General features: G+C 36.9%; 1 protein-coding gene across 1 annotated transcript in view; it reads left to right on the forward strand.

Annotated features, from left to right (window-relative positions):
• The first annotated feature begins 2,405 nt into the window (after positions 1–2,405).
• The window catches only part of Spink5 (serine peptidase inhibitor Kazal type 5), a 55,757-nt gene continuing 36,528 nt past the window's right edge, over positions 2,406–21,634 (forward strand). The window contains exons 1-7 of the mRNA XM_036204481.1: positions 2,406–2,444; positions 4,781–4,905; positions 6,608–6,683; positions 14,662–14,789; positions 16,698–16,761; positions 17,616–17,743; positions 19,080–19,146. Coding sequence (XP_036060374.1) covers positions 2,406–2,444; positions 4,781–4,905; positions 6,608–6,683; positions 14,662–14,789; positions 16,698–16,761; positions 17,616–17,743; positions 19,080–19,146 — 627 coding nt within the window. The remainder of the gene's footprint in view (positions 2,445–4,780; positions 4,906–6,607; positions 6,684–14,661; positions 14,790–16,697; positions 16,762–17,615; positions 17,744–19,079; positions 19,147–21,634) is intronic.

Below are 21,634 nucleotides of genomic sequence, written 5' to 3' on the forward strand. Positions count from 1 at the left end.
GTAATAGTCTGTGACTTTAATTAATCTTAATTTCTGAAAGATCTCTGATTTTGCCTCTGTAATAATGAAGTAGAATAGCCAGAGTTCAGAAAATGAAATTTCATGTATATACATATATAATTTAAACTTCATATTATCTGGGTATTTTAAGTTATATTCGAATTGTTTGTGTATTTGACATATGTTCATCTATCAAAGTAGAATGCCATGCTTCACTCTGCAATGAGTTTTTAGGAAGTAGATAATCTGGTAGGTTTGGGACCATAGGAGTATTATTTTCCAAAGTAGGTGGACCTTCCTAAGTGATTGGGCCTTTGTGACAGTGCCATCATTTAATTTGCCACCACAGATCTTAATACATTCAAGATGATTTGTGGCTTTAGAATACATTGCCAGTAAAGCAATAAGAGGCTTGCATTGAGTGAATCCTATGTCTAATTTATTAAATAGTTTACATCCTCTTAACTTTGGTTTCTGCATTTTTGTCCCAGATGCTGCCAGTGGGAATACAATTCAGGTCAGTCTTGCTTTTTTTCATTGCATTCACTCCAAGTTTCCAAAAGAAAAATAATTTGTGGCTAACACCTTCATGCTAATAACACAGAGAGTATACTGACAGGTACTAATCACTTTTGTTAAAGACACAGAACGAAGTCTTTATGGATCAAACATGAGTACTTCTCTCTCTGTCCCTCTTTCTCTTTCTCTCTCAATGCATTATTTATATAAGGTGTTTGCAAGGTGCAATCTGCCATGCTCAAATAGTAGTTTAATACTCCATAGACAACTCCATAGACATAAAAAAAAGAAATTATTATTTTTCCATTCAACAGGTAAAGAAACCAGGATAAAACATCTGTATTTTTCTGGTAATCATGATGCAAAGAAAGATGTGCCTGTCGACAGTACATAGTCATCACACACTCATTCACACACATACACACACACACACACACACACACACCATATATATAATTAAATACATATTTATTTAATGTCTATTATATTTGTGATCTTATTTGAAATGCCAGGATATTCTAAAGTAAATAAAAGATATAACATTCATGCCCTCTGAAACTTTAGTTTTTGTGACAGTAAATAAAGGAACTAATAAGCAAATTACAAAAATATTTGACACATCCAATAATAATGCTAGGAAGAAAAAAAGAGTAAGATATAGAATATTCCAGGAACTAAGTGGATGTCTCCATTTCTAAATGGGATAAACACATAGAGTTTTCTATGGTAGGAAAACATGGGAACAAGGATTGAAAACCAAGAGAGATCTTGGTAGCTTACAGCAGCCCAGGTAGAACCCTGTGAGGGCAGAACCCTAGATATAGGAAGGTATTCAACTGACTATGACAGGTCTGGTATTGAAAAATAAAAGAATCATCTTGTATAGAAATACATTTTATATCTGTTTGAAAGATAATTGAAAAGGCTAAGTCTTTGTCATGTACGTATTTTATTTTTATCCACAGGCTGCTATGTATGCCATTGGTATATCATTTCAAACAACATAGCTGGTGTAGCAAAATTTGCTACATCTCTCCAAGGCCATGAATACTAAATAAAGAAATGAAGCAGCTTTTCTTTAGACCAAACTTCCTTAAAAACATGATTAAAATATTTGTATCTTACAAATAAATATCCTACAGTATTTCACTATATAGAGCCTCTATTAGTTCACACGTTTGGCTAATAAATGAGAGTTCAATAAAATACGGTAGAGTCTTGGTTTTAGAGAACTGGATACATGTTGAAATCTCAGATCCCAGGCAACTGTTGAAAATTCTTGCATTGGATTTCTTTTTTATTATTATTTTAAAATTTATTTTATAATTATTTTAATTTTACATATCAGCCATAGATTCCCCTGTCCTCCCTCTTCCCTCCCCCCAGTCCACCCCCCATTCCCATCTCCTCCAGGGCAAAAACTCCCCTGGGGATTCAGTTCAGCCTGGTAGATTCAGTTGAGGCAGGTCCAGTCCCCTCCTCTCTTCGCCCAGGCTGAGCAAAGTGTCCCTGCACAGGATTTCTTTCGTATCATTAAATTCTGCTGTACTGAAAATTTTCTTGAAAACCTTACAATATTGACATAAAAGGCAAGACGCACACAAGAAAACAGTCCTCACTCTGGGAAAGTTTCCAAGAATACTCTTTGGACATTGTCCCCCAAAAGAAAACTATTCATGATGCTGGAATGTTTGCTAATCTTCTGAAGACTCATTAACTTGAGGTCTTAGCCATATAGAATCCTGTTGAATATTTTAAACTCGAGCCAGAACACCATGAACTAGCACTGTCACCACCAGAAAGGAGCTTACATAGAGGCTGCAGTCTGTCATCAGAGAAGGGTCATTACAAAGCCAAAACAAATTGGTTAGCATTGTAATGCGAAAATGGGAGCAACTCCAGCTGCTGGAGGATTTGATTACAAGGTATGTGGACAGACAGAAGACAACAACAGGAACACGTGACCTGAGGTGGATGCAGTGTTTTTCTGAGATGTGGAAATGCAGAGCAACTTCAATGAGACAAACGCAAGCTGATGGCTTGGAGTTACACTGCAGAATCATCTCCCATGGCTCGGAGGGATGACATCTCAGTCTAGATCTGCTCCAGGGTCAATCTACTGTTCTTTGACAATTTTAGGGACACTCAGTTTTCCTCAGAGAGAAACATGTCTAGTGCTGTCCATTTCTATGGTCATTCACTGCATCCCAGGAAACTATGCTGGGGTATTTAAACCTCAGAAAACCACCCGTGATCCATCTCTGAGCATGTTGAATGCTGTGAACAAGTTTCTTAACTCACTCCCTAAACCTCTGGCTCCCATTGTTTTTGTTGTTGTTGTTGATGTTGCTGTATTTAAAGCTGGATCTCATAAGGAATTATATCTAATTGTGACATTATGAAGATTAACTGTGAAGTCCAGTCAAAACTTCTCTGGGTTGATGCTGTTTTTTTGTGATTTAACTATTAAAATTATTTAGAGTTTCATTCTAGTGTTATCATGACTCTTTTTTTGTAAACATGTTGCCAAGTATCTACCTCATAAGAGTTGTTTTTGTTGCAAAGATACTAGGCTATATAGCCTTTTTGTTATAAGGTTTTGAAAGCGCTATAGAGCCATTTACAATCTAGGAAGTAAGCTTCTAAATTGGCATAAAACATCAAAGAACCAGATACCAGATCTCAAGATGGCCAGCTCCTAGTCTGTTACCATAAATTGCTACTTTGTCTCTCTGAGAGATTGCTGAGCAGTGATAACAGTCCAAGATGATTTAGCAGGTGACCCTTAGCAAGACTCCCTGTGATTGACTGGTAGCTGATACTCCTTTTATCTCCTTACTAACCACTCTGTAAGTAGTTGCAACTTCTAAACATATTTAAGAAGTTGGATTAGATACAGTGGTGCCCATTAGTTTCTACTCAGTCCAACATTCTTCCTCTACTAAAGTATTATCATATTGAATTTAACAGTAATCTCATAATGAATGATTGTTGATGGACTAGATTATTGTAAAGCTTTTTTAGAGTCTACAATGATCGGTTCCATGGAAGAGGAATGTTTGATAGGTGTAACTAAAGCTTTATTACTTGTCTTCTGATGGAAGCATCTAGAAGCAGGGCTTGTTTTTCGGGAAATCTAAAGAGAGCATTAACCTTAGATTTAGCAAGTTTGATCTAAGGGTCTAGGAAATGTTCCTTGTTAGTGATGAAGACAGCATTTTGAATCCTTGCTCACTTCCACAGCACAAATGTGCTGTTGATTTTTCAAATGTACTTCAGTCCTAGGAAAGGCGAAGTGACACAGGGTGCAGGTTGTCAATCAAACATACTGAGCACAGGAATGAAAACAGATTCTGTTTATTTCAGAGACTTTTCCACTATTCTTTAGTGTTGGTTTCAAAATTCAAAATGGTCTCCACACACCTTTTTAACTGTGGAAAACAGGGACCATTGGCATTTACCAAAAGGAAGTCCAAATAAAGAAGATCACAGCATGTCTTTGAGGATGTTGCACAGATAATAGTAGTACTAGACAGTGTGCCAAAGGTTAAAATGGAATTCCAAGTACCTTAGCCTAGCCTAAGCCCTTGGGAGAAGAGCCCAGAGTCTTCGGCCCCATTAGCTCTGAAGTGAGTCAGCCTCTTAATACAAGGCCAATGGTGTGCCAACGGATCTGGAATTTGTCCAGAGAATGAATCATTATAGAAACTTGTCTTCCAAATATGAAGGAACATTTTGTAAACATTTAATAACTGCTAATATTGCTATGAGAAATGCAGTATACACTTCAGAGTATATGACAGGGCCCCTTGGTAGTATCCAGTGCTCATACACTGAGTCTCAGTTTTTTAGCAATTCTCTCACATTCTAGTATCTTTTACTGTTGTTTCACTGTGCACTAGTATTTAATATATCACCTTAGCTCATTATTATTATAATACCCAGTGTCACCATAACAGTAGTAATAAAGGAAGACATTTTATTAATTGAGTATTTATAACATGTCAATAATTCTGTGAGGTCACTAGTGTAACCACAGAAGATCAAGGAGGATCCTTTGTCTCCATACATTTTTATGTTTAATCAGTTGTATTAGATAAGTGTTTATTAGGTGAGTTTACTGTTTTTAATGGATAAGCCAGAATCATTATTTTTGTGTTGTTTGAACTGACTACACGGCTTTTTTTTTAAAAAAGGGCATAGTGCTATTAAACAATGTTATTTTATGAAGTTCTTAAATGATATAACTATATTTTCCCAGGGTGTATGTAGAAAACTTCGAGCATTGATGGAAATTAATAAGCAGTTGTGTTCTGAAGACAGTGAACATATTCCAAACCCCAACGACAATAACAATGAGCTATGTGTCTTGTGCAAACGGATACTGTGAGTAAAATCTTTTACCTTCCACTTGTTCAAATCACCAGCTAGGCTCTGAAATGATGGGGGCATGACAGTGGTCTATTTGTAATTTTTCTTCAACTTAATTTTCTTTGCAACCTAGAAGAGTAAACACATGCTGAGCAGACCATTCTGACACCTCCCATCAGATAAAACCGGATAATTGTCACCCATGCAGAACGACTTTAATGATCACTCAATGGGATTTCAAAGGCCTTTCAGGGAGCCCTATGGGAATATCTTAACCAGAACTCTGTAGTCTTCTCAGGATGTAGTTCCACTTCGAGCTTCCTGATTCTCAGATAAAAAGAACTTAAGACAGTCAGATTCCTGGGCCTGTTGAGACTTGATTCTGCTGTAGCTGAGAAGCTGAGAAGATTCACTAGGAAGAAAGCAGACTTGTCTGGTGGCAGCCAGCCAGCAGAGCGATTTATGCAGAATGCATTTTGACCCGTTGAGGTGCCAGGGAGAATCTGCTGGGATTGCATGGGGGTGTGGTGGACTAAAGATCTGATTGTATGTAGCTTTCACTGCCGTGCTCAGAAAGAATACTGGAAATTTACTAGGATGTTACTCAATGTCTCAGCATCTATCCAGTGTTCCTTAACTTGATTTCTGTCTCTTCCATGGCAAACAGAAGGCAGTAGAAGGTTTGAGTTATCGATTCTAAATCCTCAAAGCAGAGTATCACAATTCTTTTTAGGATTCTTCTGGATATTTTTCCTAGTGTCAAGGATTGATCTTAAGGCTTCCTGAATGCTAGGCAAGGACTATACTACTGACATACGTCTGCAGGCCCCTAATCAGTTTTTTTTTAACAGGGATCTCTAGATCTTCCATTTTTGAATACTGTCAAGACTTCAACACTGGTATCCAGGCCATGCTAGACTTATCCATTTAAGACAATTCTCCTATAATTAGTTTTTCAAAATTCACAATGGTCTATGTCAAGGATTTAATGTGACATATTCAATAATATTGATATAACAAAGCAATAAAAATATGTGTTACTTCTACTGAAGGGACTGAAGGATGAAGAAACACACAGGACAGGAATTAGGGTGGGGGACTTCATGCATGTGTAGCACTTTCTCACTCTTTTGGAAGGTGCATGTGAACCAGCAAGCATTTTGTTCACAACAAAGATTCCCTTTTGTCATATATGTGAAATCAAATCTATACATAGAGTAATATTCCTGATAATTTTAAACAAGAATAAAATAGTTTATAACTAATGTCACTTGTTAAATTGTTATTTTTTACCTATGTAATAAAATAGCTGGCTCACCAGGGAAGAAAGGAACTATGGATTGCTAGAGTTATGTTGCCATTGATAACGGGCTGTTGAATTCCATGTACATCGTCTTTCAAATGTTGCAAATAACGACACAACACAGACGGTGTTTAGAGTAGCAATATATTCATCTTGCTGCATGACATATTCAAAGTCAGGTATGTAGTTAAACACCAAGTCTCTTGCCTCTCCTTGTCCATATTTGAGACTTCTTTTAGCACAGAGGGGATAGCTGCACAGTCTTGCTAACGCATTAAGGGGCCTATTTTCACTTCTGGCAGTCAGGCAGGGGCTCAGGAAATAGTCAAAGCAACTGGACCATGGAAACCTTTATTCCTATAGGTTGGCAAGAAATTTTAACATCAAATTATACTGTTCCTTTCTATTTCTCAGAGATGAAGAAGAAAAGTCCAAGACTAACAGGGTAGGAGATTTATCAAGAGCCACCAGGGCGACTGTCCCAGCAAAGGTGAGCCTGACTGGAGTCAACCAATCAGTTTGCTTTTGAGATGATGCTGGACTCCATTTTGAGTTATTTGTTTGTTTCCTAATTACCTGTTGTGAGGCCAGCCACTTAGAAGGGAGGGAATGTGGCTTAGTCTAAGGGTGGGCTAAGTATCTGGTACAGCTAGTTCATAGGCCCAACCCATGACCCAACTCAGAAAACACTGGCAGATGCTGAGAGGTGGAGCAGGCCAGATGGTGTGAGCTTTCTGGGACTACTTCTCTTACCTCCTGCCTGTCTAGTTCCTTTAAGAATCTTTCTTTGACCACAGAATAATTACACATCTCAGAACCCGTATTGTCTGTGCAATATGGACAATCTGTGTATCTCTGGGTGTCATTATTTTATCTACTAAAATTTAAAAGCTAGCCACAGTGTTTAATGTATATCAGCAGGCATTTGATCCAGTCTCTTTGAATTTTCTTTTCCTGTTTTATCCCTTTCTATTTCTTGTGTATAACAGCTAGAGTGTTCTCCTAATTCAACTGGACTCATTTTTGTCTATTTTGCAGGTTGAGATTGAACTTAATAGTTTGCAAGAGTTTAGTGTCCAATGCTTAAAAGAAAAACAAGTTGTAAAATCAAAGAGGGAAAAAAAAATACTAAATAGTTAAGAGGCATCACACAGTCATTTCACTGGAACAATATATTTTTTAGAGAAAAATAAAAAAAATAAATTAAAAAATATTAATAAATAAAATAAACCTTTCTATATTGATGGAAATGTCTGTCTTAACAAAATCTCACAATTTTAGTTGACCAAACATAGGCTATCACCAGTTAGCCTGAGAAGCACATCACTTCCAGGTCCCCTGTGTTGCTTTTTCTTTAATTTCTTTCTTCTCTTCCTCCTCCTTTGGCTGTGGCATATAATTAAAATGATCAGTCAAGGTAGACACACCCTAATTACTTGTATCATCCATGGTCTAACCCAGCTGCCATCTTCCTTGGCACAGCAGCCCAGGAATGTCTGAGAACTTCTGCCACTGTGGTAAACATAGTTGACTGAATTCTTCTTTGGGGCTCAGTCAGTCTCACTCTTAAAACAATACCAGGCCAGCCATTCAGCTAGTCAATACCTACAAATCCTTTGTCTATAATTAAAGGGACTACATTTTAAGCTATAAAAGTGAGGAGGACCGCTTATTATTTTGAAATCTGAGTTACTCTTCTGACATAAGACCACTCTGTAATTCCCTTTCTTCCATTCCTTATATCTCCTTGATTAGAACTTTGGTCAACTCCTGTTGTTTAAAAATATAAAACACAAGTAAATGAGAACAAAATAAACATAAGACACTCACACCACACTCCAATCTTAACAAGTCTATTTAAATCTATTAACAAGCTGCAGAAAACATGAAATAGGAATTCGGCTGACTATGGCAAAAGCTATTACCTGGAAGAGCCAAGGACTCTTACAGAGGGAAGTCAAAACTCAAGGAGTATTGATGATACTGGATTTTGAATATATTAGCTGTATCATGCAATGAATTTCTTGTGTGCTATTTTATCTTTCTCATTTGATTCTTTTCCCAAGAACTTCTAACAATGTGTTTGATCATTCACTGGGCACAACTTCCCCTATTCTGGGGTATTTTAGATAACATTCCCCAGCTATGTTTATTCTTCATTAGCAAATATCTGACCAGGGCCATTCTCCAGACAAAAATATTTCATCTGAGATATTTCTCCTATATCCAAGGACAGACAGCAGATAGATAAGCATTAGTTCATCTCACCTACAGGTAAGAGAATATAACAACTATCAATTAAATCCTTAACTCCTTAATTTCGCTCTGGCTTATTAACACAAGACCTTAATTTAAGAGATTTACAGCTTACTATTCTGGGATGGTGTTTTGTACATCTGCTAGTTACTGAGTAAAGGCAACTATCTCCCTCAGTTGACCTTACCAGAGAACTCCCATTAGTCACTCCCCTTTTCAGGTTGTAAAAGTAAGCCTGACAGTCACTGCCTGGTGTAAACTCTTATCTGCCTTGATGACCCTGAAAGAATTCAAGCCTCCTGACCCTGCCTTGGCCAGAGAATTGCTGACTGTATGTGTATATAAACTGGAAACTTCAGAGACTTGAGGGAGAACAAAGATGGAAGGGACTAGGATAGAACAATGAGAGAACAGGAGAAGAAGAGACAGAGCGAACTAGGTATGAAAACAGAAAAGAAGCTGTGTAGAGGGAATTGACTTAGAAGAATAAAATGAATAAACTAAAGACCTCAGTGTGCTTATATTCTTTTGATATCTCTCAGAGTAGATTCCCACTCACTTGTAGTGTCTTCCCCCAGACACAGGGATATTTCTCCTCAGGGCAGGTACATGGTGAGAATTAGATATTTAAAGACTACTACTTGAATGTTTACACCTGTAGAATGAAATTTACTAAAATATAAGTGGGAATCTTAAAATATAAAATGATGGAATTCTGTCTGCTATGTTAATTCTCTTAGTTTGATGATTGTGATGACTTTTTTTTCTTAGCAATTGATAATACAATCTGGGTAAATTATAGTTTAACTATTTTCTTTCAGTATTAGTTAATTCTTTATTTCTCTTTCATTCCTTACATTACTGGCAAGGATTTTGGTTTAAACACCTAAAAACTGGATGATACTAAATATTAAACCTCTTCATCTTTCCTCATATTAAAGGGAATATCTCTACAGTTTTAGCTACTAACTATATTTTTCTTCTGGGGGGGGTTGTATGAATTTTATCAACTTTCAGAAAGCTATATTGATTCCAAATCTGCTGACTATGTGTGCTGGTCATTATCAAATGACTTTTCCATAATTGTTAAAATAATTTTAGATTTTAATATAGTAATCTTAGAGATTTCTTGTTGTGAGACTATTGTTTAAAACTATAGCATAGTTAATTAGAATAAATTTTTATGTATTTTTGGATAGTAATACTTCATAGATTTTGCAATTTTGTATATAAGGCAAAGGAGCTATATATTTTTGTTTTTACTTATTCTTATCAAATTTGGAATCAATACTTAAAAATATCCTACATGGTGAGACTTCAGGCTATGCAGAAATCAGAAAATTTCTTCCAAATGAGATATAAGCTAGAAAAAAATTAAACATCTCTTTGGTGCTCTGAAAATTAGCAGTCTATGGCGTTGTTCTGGAGATTGCTGTACTTTGAAAATGAGAAGGGTGGTTCTTTGGCTTAGCAATAAACCATATCATTTCCTTACCAGTTGCTATTGAGGCTCTATACCAGGCTAGCCCTGGCATTGGCAGCTGCAGAACACTGCTAAAAAGGAATATTGTGGAACTGCACCACCCAGACATGTTTTGATGGATGTGATGGTCTCCACCGGGTGCAAGAAGGATGTACCTGGGGTTACAGTCCTGCTTGGGGGAAGAAGGGCCTCAGGCTTCAGAGTCTATAGGAGGTCCCAATACTTCACCCTCAGTGAACCCTAAATGTATACAAGATCTCAGAAGACAAAGCACCCAAGTGAAAATGCAATGTATTGCTGACTCTTTGCCCAAAACTCCCTCTGCAGAAGGTAGCAGTCTTTTTAGGCAGAGATATTCAACCATACACTATATCAACTCAATGGCTGACCATTAAGCTCCAAAATCATAAAGGATTTTAAAAAAAAAAAAAAAGGAAGCCAGGCTTGCAAATAACAGCTACCCCTGTATTTTCTTTTCTTTTTCTTTCTTTCTTTCTTTCTTTCTTTCTTTCTTTCTTTCTTTTTTTTTTTTTTTTGTTTTTGTTTTTCGAGACAGGGTTTCTCTGTGTAGCTTTGAGCCTTTCCTGGATCTCACTCTGTAGACCAGGCTGGCCTCGAACTCACAGAGATCCACCTGGCTCTGCCTCCCAAGTGCTGGGATTAAAGGTGTGTGCCACCATCACCCAGCCCTGTATTTTCTTAGCAGACATCTCAGCTACCACAAATCGTGTGAAGGAAGATTTCAGAAATTTAATATAATAAAATTTACAAAAAGTAGAACAAAAGTAAACTTTAGAGGAGAACTAAGAGTTGTGTCTCTGTAGTATAGTCTATACTGTGCACAGATTTAAAAGTAGGAATGATAAAAATGAAGAATATAAGTTTAATATATAGGAGAAATATCAATATAAAATGTCTCTGAGTATATACAGTTGTTCATTTGACAGAAAAAAATATTTGGAGTAGTTATTTAAAAATGTACACAAAATATTGAAGCAATCATGTTGTAACTTTAAAGGAAAGAATATGAAAAAAGACAAATTATTTTTAAAAATAGAAATGTTAATATTCTTGGACTTACCTGAAAAAATATGAAAGCAGATTTATTATATTATATTATATTATATTATATCATATGTTATATATCATATTCAATATGCAATATATTATATATAACATATACTATATGTATTAGTCATATAATTTATTTCATTATAAAAGCAGATTTATTGTTGAATTATAAAGAAATAAAATTAGTGGATACACAGGGAGAAAACTGCTTAGAAAATGGAAAGACTTGCAGGTTTTTTGTGTAATAGGAATGCCAGACAAAAAAAAAAAAAAGGAAAGTAAAGAAGTGTAAAGGGAAAAACCATGTAAAAGATGCTGAAAGGGGTTAATAAAATCAAGGAGTTTAGATAATAGCTGCATGTATCTAAAGGTTCCCTGACGGAGAACAACTATTGAAAACAGCTGCCATCATGTTTAGAGAATAAATAGTTTGTCCTTAAAATTAATGATAGAAAATAGTAGTTTATTCTTTTTGTTTTTAGTCAACATTGAACTGGAACTTCTAGTCATTGTTAGACAAATTTATTTAAATAAATACACGGTTCTTGTAAAGGAAACAACATATCTACAATTACAGAATTATGATATGATATATGTGCATGTAAATTACTAAGTTCACACAAAAGAAAAACCATTAGAGATAGCAAATGTGCACAGGATTGTTTCAGTGTACAAGCTCAGTTGTAAAAAGCAACTGTAGTTCTATGCACTAACAATGAATAATTCAAGAATTAAATGATTCATTTAATTAACCAGAACATAAAATGCATAATAATCAGTGTGTGGCTTACACTACAAAACATTGCAAAGAGTAATGAAGGATTTAACAGTCATGTGCCATATGTTCAGGAACTATGAGTATCTACAAGATCATAATAGAGCTGTCTAGGGACCTCATAGGCCTCCCAGCATTACCACTCAATGTTATATTCGCATGTTTGTAGTTATTCTGGCCTGAACAAACCTATTGCGCTGTCAGTCATATAAAGCTGTACTGTATGCAAGTGTGTGGACTTCACAACAGGTATTAGATAAAGGTTGCTAGTTTACATACTTAATATGCTTTACTTTTCCTAATTATTTTAAGGTTCTACTTACAAAAACAATTTAGTTTAAAAGAGTGGCATGTGATATAAGCCAGTCATACATTCCTGTGTCTCTTGATTACATCATCTTATTGGTTTGATTAAATCTTTTGTTGTTCTGCTCATAATGGTCCTGGAATCAGTAGGGGTGTGTGTGTGTGTGTGTGTGTGTGTGTGTGTGTGTGTGTGTGTGTATACATGCATGTGTATGTGTTGTATAGTTTAATCGAGGTGAGTAGTAGACTATACTATGTAAGCTTTTGTGATTATATCTCTGATGGGTTTTACAATGATAAAAAAAATCACTTAAACAATTCAATTCTCAGTATATGCTTCCATAATTAAATGATGCATTGCTATGAGTTTTGAAGGTGAAATAATCCATTCCTATTATTTGGAAAAGTCAAGATTTTCAAGATATTTTTTAAATCTACAAATTCAACATATATCATATCAAAATATAGCCATGATTATATTCACATGAATATTATACAGTTGATCAAGCTTCTGGTGCATGGATTGCTAGGGCAAGGAATAAGAGCAAGAGCTGAAAGTTCTGGAACCTGGCCCAGTTTGCTGCCTTTCTTCCTGGTCAGGATCCATCTGTGAGCGCTCAGTAATTGTCAGCATTAGGGAGAGGTGTTTTCTGCAGGTTGTGATTCACCAACCTTGGAGTCTAGAGGGCGAGGAAGTGGAGTAACCAATACCTGCACCTGTTCTCTCACCTCCCAGCTGGCCTTTTGTTTCACCCTATCATCCCCAGCCAACACCTGTGACCTAGTATGGTGCCCTTGCTTCTTCTGAGGAAGGGCCATGGCCACAATGGTCCCATGTCAAGTCACTTTGATCCACAGTTTCCTATGGATGTTTCTACATCTTCTACAAATGACATCTTAAAGAAAGTCAGCAGCTCACCTGCCTTTTCTTTCTGTCACAACCACTTTCTTCTCTGCTTGCATGGCACAATCCAGCTCCCATGAATCTTTGCCCTTTCCTGCTCTTCCCCCAACTCTCTAAGGGTTGGCCCCTTCTGACTAATGTCATTTCACCACAAAAAATAATCCTTTTAGAAAGATGTTTCTGGAGCATTGACATTGGAATGACATGTATGATAGCTGTGTTACCATCTTTGGCTTATTTTTTGTGGCACTTACCATGACATAAAACTGTTTTTGATAATGTTATAATTTTCCTGTTCATATAAACCCCTTAGAACAGTATTCTAACTCACCTTACAATGCAATCTCACAAAATAATAGACTATCCCAAAATCTTGTAAATATGTAATAAATTTTCTAGTATAAATGAGAAAATAAATGAATGAAATGACATATATGTGACTTGATTTCCATTCTGTAACTATTGTGAAACAACATGGTACATCTAGTGGGATCGTGCTGTAGTTTTTCTTACCACTTTAATCTTTTTCCCTCTATAATGTGCCAATTGGACCCTTGAACTAATAAATTCACTATAATTGCATGCATTCTACTTTTTTACATCTGCACTATGTAACTAATCACTGGCATATATCATATGTTCCATATACAGTGTTGAAATAATTTAATGGCAGCAAATTTTGATTTTCAATGTGATATTGACAGTTAAATGGATTTGGTTTTAGATGGAAGTTAAACTCAAATTACACTGTATATTTTGTGTTAGCTTATTTCACAATAATTCTTTCCAAATCATGTTTCATAATTATTTCTTTGATCCTTACCATAAATGTAGAATGTGGGCTGGGTGTGCATTCCTATTTTTCACATGAAGAAAGTGAGGTTCCAAGAGGTAAAGTGAGTGGGAAGCAGATCAGAAGTTGGAAGACTTGTCTTCAGTTACTGCCAGGCACAGTAGTTTTCTCACCATACAGGTTTGTCCCTAAGCATATGCCATGCTATTACAGCAGTGACCTGGAGATTTCTGTCATCATCCATGAAGGATGTTTAGTCCTCTTTCCATGGTTGGCAGTAGACAAAGCATTTTGAATAACAACAAGATCACAAACCATTTTGCATTCAGAACATTCTAATTACTGTGCCTACATGAAAAACTGAAATATCTCTGTGGTATCAACAGTTGGTAAAATTATACCCATTTTATAAATGAGAATACTTCAGTATAGACCAGTTAAATTACCTGCAGAGATCACACAGTGGTAGCAGTAGAATTGGGAAGCTGCGAAGCTGGCTTAGCAACTATCCTAATGTATCATAATGGAACATTTTCTCTAGTTTATAATTTCAGAGGGTTTCTATGTCCTTTGTCTGCTGGGGCTCATTATCACTCTGTGGAGGCTACAGGCAGAATCTGGCTGCGACACAGAGTGCTCAATTTCATTAATGAGGGCGTGGGCTATCTCACTCAGAAAGCAGGTGGCTGAACCCATATTCAAATCTTTTCTTTTCAAATCTAACCCTTCACATTACAATTCATTGTCCATGATTTTATTAGCTGGCTGATCTCTAAATTTATCTTTTCTGCAGTGAGTCACATTCTGGGTTTAACATACTAATCTATTTATGTGTCTAAGGGGTATTCTGACTTTTTGACATTCTTTGTGTCTCTGGCAGTTGAATTGTGAGGAATTCAAGCAAGGAAGAAAAGATGGGGATTTTACCTGTACCTCTGATGCTTCTGCAGTTTGTGGCACAGATGGGAAAACATACCGCAACAGATGTGAGCTGTGTGCCCAGAATGAGTGAGTAATCTATGAAGCAGACACAATGTCTGTGAAGTTTCATGACATGTTCTCCCCTGTAGTATTTGTAATTCATTTGCTATAAATTAATCTCCAATAGACTGTGTTACACAACTTCTTTTCCTACTCTTTTGGGGAAATGTGCATAGTAACACATTTTATATCTTACAGAATACAGTTGTTTTGGCAATTACCACAGTCTCTGTGAAGTAAACAGGACATGCAGATACAAATGCATACATATGCTAACATATATATGCTATGCATATCTATCTTCCCTCATCTATATATTATTCTCTGATTATATTCTTTTATGTGTAGAGTGCCATCATCATCAAATAACATTTAAATGATCAAGAAGTTTGAATACTGAACTTTTTGCCAAATAGATATCATATCTTACTGGCCTACATTATCCCCTGTGTTCTTCCTCCACCTTCAGTGCTTGTTATGGTTATTAATTTTCTTTACCAATAAGATGCACACCTGCTTTACAGCCTTTGTTTATGACCTCAGACTTGAATGAACTGCTCTTTTGTTTCTGGGGACACAATAACAAATGTTCAAGAAGGCTAGGAGGGCAATAGTTACTCATTGAGATTCTGAGTTTTTTGTCTCTTCTTATAAGGCTCTCAGTAAAACAAAGCTGCAGTTAACCCTTCTGATCTATTCATGATTGTATTTGCAGGCTGCTCTCAGCAGTCACCAAGAGTGAATACACAGAAATACAAAACCCAGGGCCAATGCAGGTGGTCACCAAGCATGGCAACCTGCATTCCATCCCTGAGACCCACATGGCAGAAGAGAGAACTAACTCCAGCCGGTTATACTCTGGCCTCCACTTGCATGATGTAGCAAGAACACCCATGCCCTACCTCTTACACTAAATAATAAATAAATAAAGCAATACAATTTTACAGTAGAAAAGCTAAATAGGCAAACAAAGAACATTCATTTTTTCGTAAGGCATGCATCTTATGATACTACTTTAAACATACTGAACATTTAATTCTTACTATATCATAAGTGAGAGTTCCTATCTTAAAATTTTAAATCTCTGATCCATGTTATATCATCTCCCAGAATACCATATGACACATTGTACTGTTTCTTGCTCTGACTTCTAGAAGACTTCACACAATATTCCAGGTTACTGTGAATACTTTCTATCAGCCTTCATATCTTAAAAAATCTGTTTTTCCTATTTTTCTTCCATTTTTATATTTGTCCTGAGCATTGTGGGTTTTTTTGTTTGTTTGGTTTTTGGTTTTTCGAGACATGGCTTCTCTGTGTAGCTTTGCTCCTTTTTCTGAATCTCGATCTGTAGACCAGGGTGGCCTCGAACTCACAAAGATCCTCCTGGTTCTGCATCCTGAGTGCTGGGATTAAAGGCGTGCGCCACCACCGCCCGGCGCATTGTGTTTTTATTGTTATACACATGCTGAATTATAAGCTTCTTCTATAGAAAGTTGAAATTATTTTACACTTAAGCATCTGTTTTTGACATTCATTAAAGTTATACTACTTTGAGCAAAGTTAGTCATAAGACTTTACGTACATTCCATGAAAACTAAAATAGAAGGTAGCACAAGAGTCCTAAAATGAAAAAATGAGACAAATTAAAATTGAACATTTTATAAAAAATAACAATGGCAACCACAAACAACAAAGTTCTTAGAGAGGTACCAACTATTTACTATAAGCCTGAAATGTAGCCATCCAACATGACTCCATGTCTTTGTTATTTTTTTAAAGTTATATACAGGGGCTTTGACTATGCAAGCTAAATAAAGAATAAAATGTAACACTGTTTTCAGCTACAGAAGTAATGAGAATACAATGAGAAGGTGGACAGGATCGACACTTCTATCACATTAATTCCTGTGTCAATGAACTTTTTGATTCCAGGAAGAGCCAGAACCAAGTTGACATAAAAAGTGAAGGTGAATGTGGCAGCGGCACTTTAGAGAAGGTAAGGACAAGCGGCAGTGTGGGGAAGCTACGGTCCTCAACCTCCTCATGCTGTGACCCTTTAATACACTTCCTCATGTTGTGGTGACAACTCCCCCCCACACACACCCACACACACAACCATACCCTTATTTAAAACAGAGTGACCAGTAGTAAGACAGTTCAGCTCTATTTCTGCTATAAAGAAAAGAGAGAAGGAAGAAAAGAAGGAAGGGCAGAGGGGTGGAGGGATGGAAGGAGGGAGGGAGAGAAGGAGGGAGGGAGGGAGGGAAGGAGGGATAAATACAACAAAACTAAACTAAACTAAAATAAGAAATCATGTGAGACATGAATGGACACTACATGTCAATCACTGCCTCAGAGTTGAAACCTCAGCTTGGGCCCTCACTGTCAGGGATCCTTGAACTCATCACTTACAGAAATCAGATTTAGACTAAGTGTTTTCTAGCTAAGATTCCATGAGGTTTTGATGTTAGAGGAAGATGAAAAGTACCATACATTTCACAGTTAATTTTCTAGTTGAATCCTATTCTTAATTTCATGGTTTGATACTTTCCTCCTTGAAGTTACCAGCCCCCATCAAGTCTTTTACTATACGTTGTTTGTAAGGACCTCTTTGTCTACATCACCTAGGACATTGTGAACAGGTTGAGAGTGAACACAGCGATCCACTTGAGTTCTAGCATAACTCTCACTGTTTTTCTAATAAGCGAATGTGTAAGGGAACAGTTCTGGACTTACACGTGAGTTACACAGATACAAAAAGCTGTTTCTATGTGTCCAGCATTTTCTGACAGTGGAATTGCAAGCACCCAATCACACCTCTATGCGCCATCTCCTTTCCCTCGTCTTTAGGACCTGTGCAGTGATTTTCGGGCCTATGTGCAAGATGGAAGACTCGGATGTACGAGAGAAAATGATCCAGTCCGTGGTCCTGATGGGAGGACCCATGGCAATAGGTGTGCCATGTGTGCTGAGCTCTTGTAAGTTGCTTACCCAGGTGGACTCACGAGGATGCCTTTATTTCCTTCCCTGGGAGCCCCAGGATGATAAAGTCCTCTTCATGTTGCACGTGATCTTTTGTCTTTTTAAGTGGGATAGGTCTAGCTCTAAGATGGGCTTCTTGTCTTTTTCTTCATCTTACTACAATCTTTCTAAAAGAAAATATTGAAACTTCATTTTAAAATGTATAATGCCTTAAAAAATGCAGTGTTTTATAATGTAATACTTTATATTTATACTATAGTATACTATAATACTATATATAATATAGTATGTATAGTATAATACTATAATATAATATAAGACTTGGGGGCAAGGTTGGAGTAAATAAAGAGGAGGGAGAATTGACAAATATATACTTTGTTTCAATGTGCTTTAATGATATCTAATGCCTTATATACTGATTTTTATTTGGGAAAAAAAAAGACTGACTTTGAAAGCACTTAAGCATTGGTAATCAAAATTGGTCATTTGACATGTAGGATTTCTTTGGACTCATATAGAGACCCTCCCTGAGTAATGACACCTAATTTTAAATATTACCATAAAGTAGTAGCAATAATAATGAGGATTGATGAAGATAACATGATGTCTGGACTCATTCTTAATGTAGAAGGTGAGTGCCATATAAAAGAAGATCCATTGGCTTCATTTTTCCCTGGGTGCCTGAAACTTTCTTACCTAGGAGGCATGCGTCTTCAGTGTTCAAACCGCCCCACATTCTGTAGCTTTTCCCCTTCATTTATTCATCATTTTCTGTCCTAACAGAAAAGGAGAATCTGCCTTTTCTAAATTGATTTCCTGCAGGAGGAGCCTGGGACAGCAAAATGAGTCTACTAATGGGTCACAGACAAGGTCCAAAAAGTTCAATTCAAGTTTAGCTTTTAGCAATAACCCTGCTTTGACATGAAAGCAGACCAATATCTGGTTTAGAATGTTGCACAGGAGGGTGTGGTATGGCAATACCTGAAAGGCTCAGCTTGGTTTCACCCTTGTCATAGCATTGTTTCAAGGCTCTTGGTTCTGCCTGTTAGAGGGAATTTTCCTGGCAATCTTCTGTTTGTCACTCAGGGTGGCACACCCATCTGGCTCTACAGAACAAAGCTTCTAATTGACTCGCCATGAGTCAGCTTCACACCCTTCCTTATCTTTGGCAATGTCTTGGTCGCCAGCATCCAGGACAGGGAAGTGTTTGCCTCCCATGAGTGGATCGGTTTCAACAGGTTATAGTAAAAGATGTGGAAGCCTCTAGCGCTTAGAAAAGGGTGGACAGTGAGAAGATGACTGGACCATAAACAGATTTTGTTACCTTGACAGTTTAAAAGAAGCGCAAGAAAATGCCACGCGTGAGAGGGAAAGCAGAATTCGGAGAGATGCTGAGAAGGTAAATGGTTTACTGCTACAGTGTAGCCTGTGGGCCTTTGAAGGAACACAATGATGCCATTGTCTCATACCGCTTCATGCATTTCAGATTAATTAAAATTCCTCCAATACACTATTCTTAGTATAGTTGTCAGTAGGGTCATTTGAACTCAGCTTTTCTCATCTAAAGTTCAACACTTACCATTCTTTCTTTAATCTTCTTCACCTCACAAAAGAAAGAGAAAAATAAATCCTATACACACAAAATTCTTGAATTAATTTTTTTCAGGTTAGCATACAAAAAATTGGTTTCATGGTGGTATTTTCCTACATATGTACCAGTATACTTTGTGTTTCTCCTCTCTCTCTCTCTCTCTCTCTCTCTCTCTCTCTCTCTCTCTCTCTCTCCCTCTCCCTCTTTCTCTCTCAGTACAACCATTTTGGTTTGAATACATTTTTTTTTAAACTTCAAGCACAGTATAAATTATATAGGAAAATTTCTAAAGAGTTAAATCTCTTAGGCAATATATTTAATGGTGCTTTACTCTAAAATTATGTTGAAAGAAATGGAGCTATTCACTTTTCTATGTGGCCATTTTTCAGCAAGACCCTTCTTGATAAAGGACTTGCTCTGCTAAAGACCTCAAATATTGAGACAGTAGCTTAAAAAATACTCTTAAAATTACATTTTGTCACATTTGTTTGGTGTTATAATTTCAGCCTTGGCTTCTTAAATCACCAGGGTTATTAAACCCCTATTTCAATGGAAAGGATAGCAGTGACTTAGCTAAATGACTGTCCTTTTGTTAGAAAGAGGAGACACCTGGATTTGGTTTCATCCTGCCATGCTGTGGGCATTGTGAATAAGCAAAGCACCTCTTTTCTGGGCCTCAATTTTCCTGTCAGAAGAATAAGGACATTGGATAAAAGACCTCAGTCTTACCTTCTGTTTGTGTCATGTTCTCACCACTAAAACCCAGAACCCTCCACAGACCATTCAACACTAGCCAAAGATGGAATATAATGCCTCTTGTGGGGTTTATGCACTTCAGCCTGAAACTCTGGCCTAGGCTGTCATGCTTCCCATCTATTATATGTAAACAGGGCTGTTTTCCAGCAAGCCCTGAGCATCTTAGCCTCTTCCTCTCGGTGTCCAGGGTCATTAAGCACCACTGGGCTGAGCAGGACTGCTTTCCAGTGATGGCTCAATGTGTGCCCTGTAATTAACCTGTCAGTGGGTTGCTCACAAAAGTGCTTCTTCAGAACCTTCCTGAATGAATCATAAGTTGTAAACTGAAATTATCATCGTTGCTGTTATGGAAATCAGGGAGCAGTGATTTTTATGACTGTGTTATGATGATCAGGTGGCTGCTTTTTGCATCTTATTCCAAGTTTATTACCCAGAAAGTGAAGGGCAGACTCATCTCTCCTTTCAAAATCTTATAATAGTGCAGAAAGGATTTTTTAAAAAAAAAAACCATCTTCAGGAAGAAATTTGAACTTCAAATACAAATCAAAATACTTAGCTAGAAAAATCTCATTGTATAGGTGGTAACAATAAGGTTCCAAAGGCACTATGACTTTGCTAGAGTCAGTTACTGAGTTAGATCCACAGAACAGCTGCCAATGCCACCTTACTCTTGCTTACACTGTCTTGGCTGAGGTGAAAAGTATAGCTGAAAGTTTTCCTGTGTCCCTCTAGTTCTTCAGCCACTCAGACCCAAGTAAACACACAGAGCTTATATTAATTATAACTGTTTGGTCATTAGCTCAGGCTTACTACTGACTAGCTCTTGTACTTAAACTCAGTCCATTTCTATTAATCTATGTGTCACCATTTTCTGTGGCTGTAACTATGTGTCATTAAATGCTGCTCCTTGGATGGTAGGCTGGCATCTTCTGACTCAGCCTTCCTTTTCCCAGAATTCTCCTTGTCTGCTTATCCCGTCTATACTTCCTGCCTGACCAACCAGCATTTTATTAAACCAGTGTACAGAAGCATTATTCATAGCATTTCCCCCTTTTTGTTTAATTGAGTGGGACATTTTTAGCTTTAACATAGTAAAATTGTGCATAACAAAACAGTTATCAAGCAAGAATTACAGTTACAATAAGAAAGATTAAAGTGGCATAGTTAGTTATTGTTTTTATAGATTAGGCTACAGTAAAACAATATATACTAGCTCATATAGAGCCTAATAGTGAGTGTGTGTGCACACGTGCATGTATGTGTGTGTGTGTGTGTGTGTGTGTGTGTGTGTGTGTTATCTTCACCAAATAAAATTCTGAAAATCCAGAACCAAATTATCAAGAAGCCTGGCAACAAATCTCTCTTGTACTTTATTGAGAGTATCAGTTATTTTTTAGAATTTCTAGGTAAGTATAGTTCACATAGGTCAGGGTCAAGGGGTTCCATTCACTCTCTGAGATTTTATCACCTACAGAGACAAAAATGGATATAGTCAATGGATGGCCAGATACCACCTTCCTCCTGTCTCTCTGCAGATGAG

Source organism: Onychomys torridus, chromosome 13 (assembly GCF_903995425.1).
Source record: "Onychomys torridus chromosome 13, mOncTor1.1, whole genome shotgun sequence".
NCBI lineage: Eukaryota > Metazoa > Chordata > Mammalia > Rodentia > Cricetidae > Onychomys > Onychomys torridus.